General features: G+C 38.2%; 1 protein-coding gene across 1 annotated transcript in view; it reads left to right on the plus strand.

Moving 5' to 3' along the window:
• Positions 1-234: 234 nt before the first annotated feature.
• The window catches only part of LOC124795330 (queuine tRNA-ribosyltransferase accessory subunit 2), a 75,863-nt gene continuing 63,911 nt past the window's right edge, over positions 235-12,186 (plus strand). Inside the window, exons 1-3 of the mRNA XM_047259312.1 lie at positions 235-519; positions 783-932; positions 4,731-4,849. Coding sequence (XP_047115268.1) covers positions 406-519; positions 783-932; positions 4,731-4,849 — 383 coding nt within the window. The 5' untranslated portion in view covers positions 235-405. The remainder of the gene's footprint in view (positions 520-782; positions 933-4,730; positions 4,850-12,186) is intronic.

A 12,186-nucleotide genomic window follows, 5' to 3' on the forward strand; every position in this document is an offset into this window, starting at 1 on the left:
CTACACGCTCGGATGTGTCTGCACTGATACGGTTAGTGCCCACAGGTTTGAGCAATTTTGCTTAAACCCTCAACTTCAGATTTGCGCGCGTCTCACTTCTGCGCAAAACTCCTGTATTCTTGCAATGATCTGCCTGCGCAGCTTTATATCTGCGCAGTCAGAGCTGTGTGTGTGTGTGTACGATCCTTCTACTAGTAAACTTTGGACTGTATTTTTTTTTTAACAGGAAAAAAATGGTGTGTTGTTTTGATACCAAGAGTGGGGGTAGGTTTAGAAGCAGTAGCGGGACGTGCGTATTGCGAAATTGACAAATGTGAAATAAGCAAGTGATAACGGTATCGTCGTGGGTTTTACTTTGGTAGTGGCGCCTTCTGTCTCAGAACAGAGATTTATATCACAACAAAAATGAAATTCTGTTTACAAAACGCTACAAAGTGCGGAAGACTTGGAGTTATTACGGAGATTTCACGTTTGCCGGAGATGGCGCTAGAGACACCTCTCCTGCTCTTGTATACGAAGGTATATTGTGCAACAGATGATGCTGGTTTATAAGATTTGTTGCAAAAGCTTTGTTATGATTGTTTTATCTTGGAGGAAAAGTGCAGTTTACAATCATACTTGTGCTTGTTGCGTTATAGAACTGTGCCGAACCCTAAGTTTTCTCATTTATAGTGCAGTTTATGGCACATAGCTGTAGCAATAAATTTTACTATAGGGCTCTGTATTTCTTTTACAAAATAATGTTGAATTTATTCATTATTTTCCAACTTTTTCTTTTTTAGGGTGGGTCTGTGCCTCACCTTACACATGAAGTCCTGGAGATGGTTTCTCATGAGAAGCATCCTCTGTGTGTTAGCCTACCAACAACTATTCACATGCATTCACCAGTTGCTGAGATAAAGAAGGGCCTAGCCTCATTCATTGGCATGAAGGTTAGTATATATTGATTTCTGTATAAAAGAATTATTTTGTGTGTAGGACTTTTATTATTGAATTGTGTGTTTGACACAGTTGTTACCGCACAGCATTAATACTGTTACTTTGAGGATGAGTTTCTATGCCCCTACAAACCTAGAAGGGAAATATTGGGATTAAGTGAAGCATTCTGTGCTACTTAGCCAAGTAACAACCAAACTTGTCTTCAACATAAACTAGAGCTCAGGATACACTATCAGTAACTCACCAGAACTGGTTTTGTATACACAGTCATTGGCTTCCCCAGCTCACACCCAAACTATCACTTTACAACCTACGCTAGGCCTTGTGCAACAATACAGGTCAGTCATCACCACAACCTGTATTCCTGAAACTAATTTCGATTCAGAATACATATAGTCACTGTTCTGTGCACTTTGTTTCCTCAAGTATGAAATTATATGACACTTTATTATTACATCTAGGAGAAAGCTAACATCTGAGATTGGTAGATTCAGTTGACACAAATGTTGAACTTAATGGTATGTCCATCTGCTTCAACTCATGAAATAATCTAAATGGAGGACTTAAAGATCCGGCACAAGTGTGCATAAGATGCACTAACAAGAATTGTTATTCTCGTAATGTTCATTAGCTTCGCCAATTTGCACATTGTTTGTTCACTTATTACATTATTGTTCAAAGCTAACACGTGTTATCAGTAGGTTTAACCCATCTTAGAAAAAGAGCAATGTTTGCTACAAATTGTCAGCTTTCACCAATGATGGAATGTTAATGGCTGTTGTCATGTCACCTTTTGCTGCATATATTCACATTTTTGTTGTTAGTTGACAAAGCCAACAAATTGGAAAGAAAGGAAGAACTGTTTGTGGTGGCAGACTGATCTGTGGCTTAGCCTGTGTGAAAAATTGCCAATAACATCAGTTTAAAGTCACCATATTGTTTATGGCATTTGTGTGTTTCCTGTGTCACTGTTCGAAGCTGATGGCACATATTGAACATTCCCCTACATCCATCCACCCCTTCCAGTTCAGTATACATAAAAAAATAACTGGCATTGCCCATATCAATTCAGACAGGCAAGGAAAAAATCTCACCTTCATAGTCTTGGATGTTACTGAATTTAGCATATGTTAAAATGAAGGACTAAGTAAGGAACATTTATTTGTTTGTTTTCTCCAAAAAAAATTTCTGCTCCAAGATACGGCCCTACAAAAATGACACTGCGCATACCATTTTGAAGAAGCGGTTTTGGAAAAAATTTTAAAATGCTGTATCTCCGGAACAGTTCTGGATATTTTGTTGGGTTTTTTTATTTGAAAGATAACTGCTTTATGATTACTAAGAAATCCACCATTTGGACCTACATGTCAAAGTTCTTTTACTATAGTGCTCTGAACTTTTTTTTATAATTTATAGAATTTTTTTTTTTTTTTTTCAAAAATGCCAATACATAGAATTTTGATTTTTTTTCTGTTGATTAGTACCATATAGTTCTACATTTCCTGAAAAGGAGAACTTTCACTTTTAGGTCGTACAGGTTTTATAAACAATTGAAATATTTGCCATGCATAAAACCTGTTTTATTACCACATAACAGGCTCATCAAAATCAAAACCTAGCTTTATTTGACTTAATTTTAGTTTTGAAAGATGAGTAAGAGACTCATTTTCCAAGCATTTTAAATGGTTCCAAAATGTATGTGAAAGGTCCAAAGATTTAAAGGTTTCATTTGTACAACTTCTGTGCACTCTGTTTTGTATTTAAATCAGCCAGTCAATGAACTAAAAATGTGTTACACTGCTTATAGAGTGATGTTTTGCTGTTGAACCAATAGTAACTGGAGCACTTACAATCTTCAAAACATTGTGAATAGGAAGTGAATATTGATGGTATTGTTGCTGTCCTTCAGCTGGAAACCCATAATGTGTAGTGGTCCATTGGGCAATCCACAATAGGCTAGTTGCGCCTCTTTCGGCTGCCGTGTCAAGGAAATGACAGTGATAGGCACCACACTGAAATTCTAAGGTGTTTTGGAGACATACGCAGCTTTACTGCCTCTGTATGCGACATGGCTGTGTGATCCTGCACGGGGGACCTAATGATATGTCTGCTCTCTCGTGCACTTTTTGTGTTGCTGAAATCCTGAACAAGAATTGAGTGTGCCCTTTTGAACTCATCAATTCCATATTCGCGTAACACTCGTGGGATATTAACCACTGCAAGCATCAGTATTGCAGAATGCATTCTCAATAGGGTGACAACCTTGCCGCTGTCAAATTCTGACACTTGCTGATATTCATTTCTCCTTTCTGCAGGAGTTATAACACAGTCTGTCACAAACCACCAACTTTCTAATGTGATTTCTAAACCAATAACCTGCTGTGCCTAATCTTTCCTTGTGTACAAAATGTAGGTGGTGTTAGTCCTTCCAGTACTGAATGGTTACACAGCAATACTAATCATTTGTGCAGCCAAGCATGTTGTATACCTGGTGTCAATTTGACATTTTTTCGTGCGTTGTCTTAATGGTGTTGCTATTTTAATGGTTAGCAGTTCATTAACATATGTCTTTTTCTGCCAAAACATAATCAGTGTTCAGCAGTAAACACAGGACAATATAACTGTACCAATTTGAGCCACATACATTCATACTCTCCTTAGTAATTATTATATTGTTACCCTAATCTGGCTTTAACCTCATGTGTTTTCTCTCTTTCCAAAAAAACTGATGAGATGGTGCAGTGATAACACCCTGGACTCACATTGAGGTGTGTGGCAGTTCAAATTCTGTCCAGCCTTCCTCATTTAGATTGTCAGTTGTTCCCCTAATCTGTTTACGGCAATTGCCTGAACAAGTCCTTTGAAAGCAACATGGCCAATTTTTTTTATTCATCTTACCCAATCAAGCTTGTGCATTGTCTCTAATGATCTTGTCATAGACAGTGTGTTATATTGTAATCTTATATGTTAATCTTGCATTTTAAATTCAGGAAGTGAAATGTATGTTTGTACTGCTATAAAAGTAGAGGGGCAAACTATCTAGCTTTCAGTACTAATTGCTGCTTTTCGGGTAGGAAAGTGTGTTGTGTTGGGGAAAGTTAAAAAGGAAAGGCATGTTACTCAGACCCCAGGATGACACAGACTCACCTGTCATGAGGGTGATGGTACATTCATTACAGCTAGGTCTCTCTCATCCTTGGATCTGAATGATCTGTCATTCCTGTGTAACCAACACACCCCTCTCTCCTCCCCGATAAGTAGCTGTTAGTTCCGAAAGCTAGGTAGTGTGTTAGCAATACCATTAATGTTATTTCCTGAATGTATGTTCTGACCAGCAATTATTTATTACATTTTCTCAGTTGAACTGTCCGTTACTCCAATAAACCAACATTGTAGATCATTTAGTGCCCCTAAAAGTGGTTGTTTTTGCTTGGTTCTTGGATAGTCTCCCCAAAGAGGCATGTTGTTGGACCACTAACCATCAGCTTGAGACATTGCATTAGCACATACAAATTGAAGAAGGTAGTGTGAAGGACTTTTGTATTTTTTAAACTTTCAGAGTAACACACATGATCATGTCTTAGTTTAAAGAGAAAACACAAGAAAAAGAAAAAGCAGAATTACTAATTCATATTAGAAAAAAATATTGATTGTTAATCATTTACAATGTGCATGTTGTAATTATAGTTGTCCTGTCCAACAGATGTTTTTATTGCTCCACATGCCATATTTCTTGGACAAAAGTGTGTGATTCTTTTATTTTCTTTAAGTTTTTTATTTATTTTTTATAGGACTACGTGATCTACTGTGGTGTTCAGGACCCAGCAGTAGTCAGTCCCTCAGGATACAACGAGAAGGGAGCGGTCTCTGTGTGGCCCAGAAGTGGTAATCATTCCCTGACACCGGATATGTAAGCACTGATTTAAGACAAAATTATCTTTTAGCCTAATGTTAAAAGTTATATATGAGAACACAGATCTGTTTAACAATTTGTAATATTGGACAAAATAAATGTTTAAGAATGGTAAACATATAAAAATCTTCATTTGGAATCTATCTTTAGTTTCATGCTTGCAAAACACTTGCTATCGTCCACCCCCCTCCCCTCCCCCATTTGCCATTCTAATTGCTTGTATCCCTTCAGCAACCTACCTCTTTACCACGTAAATGTGGCCTGTCATGTTTTCTCCCATCGGTAGGATTATACTCATCTCTCTTGCTCTGTCCTCCATATTCCCACTTACCTCTGTGACTAGGCAACTGCAGCTTTAAAGAAGTGAAACCAGCTACAGCACCACTAAATATGGTGTTACATGCAAGTGACAACTGGAAGATAGAATTGAGAGTATGAGAGTCCCAAGGTATTTTGTCTGTTCAGCATGCACTCTTTATCGTTTACAGTTTCATAGGATGTGTCTTTGTATCAAGAATATGTCTAACAGATTCTTCAGTGTTATATTTAATCCCTTACACAGTACTAAATAGTATGTGATATCAGTGGATTAAAAAGAATGATGTAATTCTAATGTTTTAGAAAGAAAGGTTTTCCAAACTTTGAAACATAAAATCATACAAATAGAGGAGAATCTTAAACTGAATATTTTGAGATAAGGAGCCGATCATTGGAAATGAATATTTCAGGCAGTATAGGAACGTGAATGAGGTTCTTGTGATGGGGTTTGTATTTGTAAACTGCTGTTTTAATTTTTTTTATTCATGTCGGAACCATCAGTACAAAGAAAAACAAAGAGGAAATACAATGTACATAAAACAAGACACTTTAACTAAGCATTACTGTGTGCGAGTGTTAATGTTTCACAACAAGCAACTCCTTCCACAGAAATGTTGGTGTAGCTAGTCAAGCTATACACAATCAACTGAGATGTGAGTGATATTAAACACTATTTCGAGGCTGTTACTGAGATTACCGTTAATATTGTCTGCCTGGTCATTAATCCTTTCGTGGCTGTGGGTATACATATATGCCCAACAGGCAGGGCACCCTGATGGCTTTGGGCATACATGTACGCATGGCAGGTGAAACAGCCATATGGCTAAAGCATTCATTTACACCTGACAGGCAGGAAGACCTGATGGCTGGGAGTGGGAGCAGGTAAATGTGCACAAAAGAATGGTGACTCACTGTTGTCTGCATTTCGCATCACTGCCAATGTCATCGTTAACTTGTCTTCTTTTTAATGTTGGAAAGTGCTACAGCTTTAACCTGCTCCTGGTGCCTTTCTGCTGACAAGACCATCGAATAGATATAGTTTTGTTTCCTAACATACACAAGACAAATGACACAAATACATATACTCTGAAGGACATGAATTATCCTAATGAATTGATGTATCAGATGTTACAAAAGGAGAACTGTGTAGCAAAATACTTGCAGTTTCTTAGCAACTCTCATGGCCATGCTGAACAGAAAGCGGCACACACAGCCAAGTACCTTTAATCTGATTTTCTAATTTACAAAGTATACATGATCCAAACACACAAAGTGTGAAAGGGCACGTATTATAGTACAGAACTGATATATCAGATGTTACAAAAGGCAAACAGTGTAGGAAGATGGCTGGCCGTGGTGGTCAAGCAGTTCTAGGCGCTTCAGTCCAGAACCGCGCGACCGCTACGGTCACTGGTTCGAATCCTGCCTCTGGCATGGATGTGTGTGATGTCCTTAGGTTAGTTAGGTTTAAGTAGTTTTAAGTTCTAGGGGACTGATGACCTCAGAAGTTAAGTCCCATAGTGCTCAGAGCCATTTGAACCATTTTTTTTGTAGGAAGATGCTTGCAGTTTCTCGGCAATTTTTGCGGCTGTACAGAACAGAAGACGATCTGAGTTTTGGGTGTCTTCATTAGAAACTGCTCACTTCAGATTTATATCTTGACACATATTGGTCTGAAGTTAATGAGATTGTAATGGGCTATGGGCACATGTATTGCTAGTGTAAATCTCAAGTTACAGAATTTCCCAATTGCAAAGAGGAAAGTTTCTATCATTTTTCTAAACTAACTGTTTCTTAACCCAGGTAAATGTACAACAGAAAGCTTGGATTAGTTTTGAAGTTCTATTTCGTGGCTGTACAGTGTGATACTGATTTTATAAAGAAAAGATTGGAAAGTGGTTTTGTGCACACTGGAACGAGGGATTAGCCAACAATGGACACAGTCTACAGTGGTCGTATGGCTAAGTCAGCTGCCCACTGGCGAGGCGCACATCATGTTTGCCCCCCCCCCCCCCCCCCCTTTTAGCCAGTCAGGCAGGATGGACACTCGGCCCTAGCAGCTGTGAAAGGGTCAATATACATTAACTGCAAGGGTCCCAGTCCACTTTCCTGGGTCACACCTGAATGTATTTCATTTGCTGATGACAGTTCTTTGAAGATAACTTGTTTCATTCTATCTAGAAATCCTTAGTACAGTCACAAAATCTGTTTCATACCTCCTCCATCCCCCTCTCCACCCCCTCCATATGATTGTAAGCACACTGTACAAAAAATTAGTAACCCTCAGGAGATGTGACACTAATACCATGTAACACTGCCACTAGTGTTGATCATGAATTCAGTTCAGTGAGAAAGGAAGTCCACAAGTTTGTTCAGATGTGCCATATCTGCCTGCTGCCAATCATAGATGATTAGATCCCTTAGAACAGTGGTAGTCAACCTGGTCCTACAGCCCGCTAGTGGTCATTGCAAATTTCATGGTGGACGGTAGGTGATAGAGGATTTAAAAAAAATTTCTTTAGGTTTTCATAAAATTTTACATGAAGTATTTGATAAGTAATTGTTATTATATGCTTTAATTTGCTGTAAATATACCACCAATTTTGTAAAGTAAAATTACTTCCCTCTTTTATAAATCATCATTGCTTTGGGACTGGTGGGCAGTTAGAAAATTTTACTACTAATGGAGATAAAAACAAGTGAATGGTAGGTATAAAAGATTGACTACCCCTGCCTTAGAGCTATGAAATCACGGGAATGTTGATTGCTACTTTCCACCCGATACCGTATTTACTGGAATCTAAGCCGCACCTGAAATTTGAGACTCGAAATTCAAGGGGAGAGAAAATTTTTAGGTCGCACTTCCAAATCAAAACAAAGTTGGGCCATTGTAATATGAGACACAATTTAGGTCGAATGAATGACAGTACAGCTATAGTAGTTTGGTTCGAGTCGTAAGCTTAGCAGTTAAGCTTTACCAGGTAGCCATTGCTATGCGTCAGGCGCTCCGTCCATATTTATATGGGTACCCTTCCTTTTTCACATGCTTCGTCTGGTTTGAATTGATTGCTTATTTTTCTTTGGGCCATCAGGGCACTGATGCATCACTTTAAAAGAGAAGAAATTACAACTCATCGATATGCACTTCAGTCAGTTATTTCTTAGAAACAGTTTGAGATGTACCAGCATTAACTAATGGCAGCAATTCCAGTCAATCTTGAAACTCATTGTCATTGAAAATGCGTTAACACTAGCCTCTGGCCCCTTTCAGTTAGGATCTTTCTGTAACCACTGTTCTTATGTCAAGTTAAATTCCTTATGAAAGCTAGACAGTCCCTGTTGATACACAAGCAAATTGAGCAGCTTCATTCACGGGCATTTCCAAACACAGTAGCTCCTTTCTGTCATTCTGTCATGTTGATCCATCTCACAGTGCTCCCATACAACTGACTGTTATACATACATCACTCCACTGTGTAGTAGACTAGCTCCTTAAGTACCTTAAAGTTCAATGCAGCTTAATTGTGAGTGTTTGGGCTGAAATGGCTTTTATTTGTGGTTTGTGTAATGGAAGAGTGACTCTGTTGATGTTATGCAAAACTACCTTAAACAGAAACTGTTGCAACTACTTGTGTGTTGAATACTTAGTATACTGCAGTGCAGTGTCACACTTTTTAAACTGTTTCCCTCCAAATTATTATTCACAATTAACTATTAATTGGACTGGTTGTGACCTATACTAACACTGCTACACATCCAATGACAAGACACAGAAACTACTAGCAAGTACGACAAAAGAGAGAAACACATTATTTCATACATTTGCTTCAGCACAAACATACTACATTCATATGCTTGCAGTCATGCAGCATTGATACATAAAATGGTAATAAGAATGAACAACTAAATAAGTGGAGTGTCAAGGCCTAAAATAAATCTTAATTTCAACAGTAAACTGCCATGTGCAATGCTGCCTGATTCTGATTCGAACCCACAACCTTCAGCATACCAGCCAAACAACTTAACCACTAGGCTGTGGCACCATTTTCAAATTGGTGAACTATAGTCAAGGCTCTAATGGTTCAGAAGAAATTCTTTTTTATCAGTTGCTTGAAAATGAGACACCTTTATGGTGAATAGTTGCAGGGTTTGATATCTTGGACTCTAATCTGCTCCACCGTATAGGTGGTTCCAGGACATCGATCCCACCTATTGGGATCTATCCTTGTAAGTACATGTCTGTCCTGTGCTTCATCAGTTTTTCTTCTTATCTTTCCAATCTCTCAACCTTCCAGTCTCACTGTCCGGCCATAGAGGAGCATTCCCCTCGTAAGTTAGTACCATCCAGGACTGGAGCAACTGAATTACATTCTCCACCAGGGTTTTGACTACCTCTCTTCGTGCCCTGAAATGGGAAATGTCCTGACCACTATCCTTCACACCCCTCCCACAGTGGTATTCCGCTGTCCATGGAACCTACACAATATACTCGTCCATCCCTACACAACCCCTGCTCCCAAACCTTTACCTCATGGCTCATATCCATGTAATAAACCTAGATGCAAGACCTGTCCCATACATCATCCCACCACCAACTACTCCAATCCTGTCACCTATCCCATCAAAGGCAGGGCTACCTGTGAAACTAGTCATGTAATCTACAAGCTAAGCTGCAACCACTGTGCTGCATTCTATGTGGGCATGACAACCAACAAGCTACATTAGATACATTATGTTAGACACTGGCACCAATGAAGAATAGGTAAAATGTTAGAGTGCAGTATATTACTTGTAGGCAAAATACTATAGTGGAAAAAATGTCTAATATTAAATTTAATTTTTTAATTAAATCAGCAGTGTCCAGATTGTGTTTCAGAAAGTCATTAGCATTGGTTGGATATTATGTTAAACAACAGTCTTGCATAATGTGTTGGACTTAGTTAACCAACCAACTGCAATCTGCTGGATAGTTGTGGGTCTCAGTGTAACTGCAACATGTATCAGGCACTTTTTTTCTGTTTGAGAAGGAAGTCCTTGCCTAGTCTATGGTTTGAATGGGTTGTGTTGTGTGTTTTCCATGAATATCAATCCAGGTTGATGCCTTCTGGTTTAGTGCATGTATTTATGCTAGTTTGTACTCTTGATGGTACTTGCTGGATACATATTTGCTCCTGTTTATGGCACATATCAAGTCCTTGATCAAGAAGTTCTATAGCAGTTTTTATTGGTAGTTGTAAGGCTTTCAGCATATCAGATGTAGCACTTGGGACGTAGTCGTGCATAGGAATATTTTGGTTATCCAGTTTCTTCATATACTCATGTAACAATGTTTCCTGGCTTCAGATTTCAAGTGGAGAGGTATGTCTGAGGTTGGGAGCCAGTAAGTTGGTGTAGCTTTTAGAAAACCTGTGATTGTATGCATTGTTGTAAAACAGTGTGTAATACCGCATCCCCATGTAGTACTACACAACATTTGGAGGATGCTGTTTATGTTGTGAATTTGGCGCTATAATTAGTTCATCATAAGATTAAACCTGATGTAAAAAAACACAAATGTAATGATTGGTCAGACACCATAGCACATGTACACTGGCGTTGTTACGCTCTTGGAAGTAGATCCTCCTTATGTATTAGATATCTCATTACTAAGTTACATTAAAGAAAACTCTAAGATATTCAAATGCATTAACAGCCATCAATGTTTTTCTTAATCACACTATAGCTGTGTAGTATTTATTTCAGAAATTGTGTACAGTCACAGCCTTTGCAGTTTTGTGCTCTGATTGTCACACTGTTAATGTGCAGTATAAAAATGACTGAGGCTGCTCTCTGTTCCGTAGTGAAACATGCATGTGGAACACATTAAAAAGTTCCAAGAAATAGGCTGTTCTTAATGTTTTTCATAAATTTATGGAGATAATTGGCTTTGAAGTTTCTCCAGCTCTGTTTTTCCAGCTCCATATGTAATGCAGTTGAGTAACAAACAGGTTGAATGTTCAGTGTAGTCGGTAGTGTGTGGCAATGTCAACGGAATATGGTTATTCATCCGTTGGTTCAAATCTCGCCAGAAAAAAAAAAATTCTTGTTAAAATTGAAATACCTACATCTCATAATTATAAAACTCATCATCATTTCTTATGAATAATGCACGTCTTCTTGTTTCTGAGTACATATTGGAGGCAAAATTTCTGTTTCCATTTCAAATAAGAATTGTTTATTATTGATGTTTTATGAAAGACTGTTCATAAAAGTTGTTTAAATTAAGAAAACAAAACAATTTAATTTTTTAAGGCAGAAATGAGAAATCAAATCCTCTCTATTTGGGCTATGTCCATCGTTTTATACCACAGAGGTACAAAAGTATCAAAGAAACATGAGAAACAATCATTTTCACAGCATCGAGCACATCATACAAATGCTGCATTTTTACATTTGCTACTGTACCATTACAATATGAACACAACAGAACTGATCTGGAGCCAAGCTGCTGGATTTGGCCCGAGAAGTAACAAGACTGTTAAGCTACCAGACGTACTGGAACTAACACACACATCTTTTTCACATGTCACTGCCAAACGCTGGAGGGATATAGGACGGCTCGTCATAAAAGAAGAAAAGAAAATGCTGCGCCGGGTTGGCTTCGTGGATTCTGTTGTCGATAGGCTCATTATCAACGTAGCAGGTGACACTCCCAAAACTGAAATGTATTTCTCGGATTCGGATAAGGAAGGAGTTAAGAGATTACCAGATGACTGAGTGTAAGTAATACCATCAGTGGCTTCAATATTTAACTATACAGTGAAATCCTTCAATACTCTCATATGTTACACTCAGCTTATGCAGAAAAATTACCCTGTAGGTAAGTCAGGAATTTTCATCTTTCTTGTTTTTAATTACAATAGTACATTAGCTAAAAATGATAACGTGTTGAGGTTTTCATCTAGTCATCTAAGGAGTGTATTGTGGGAGATCTGCAGTGTATTATTTCATTCCGCTTATAAATTAATTGACATTCG

The sequence above is a fragment of the Schistocerca piceifrons genome, chromosome 4 (genome assembly GCF_021461385.2).
Source record: "Schistocerca piceifrons isolate TAMUIC-IGC-003096 chromosome 4, iqSchPice1.1, whole genome shotgun sequence".
Classification (NCBI taxonomy): domain Eukaryota; kingdom Metazoa; phylum Arthropoda; class Insecta; order Orthoptera; family Acrididae; genus Schistocerca; species Schistocerca piceifrons.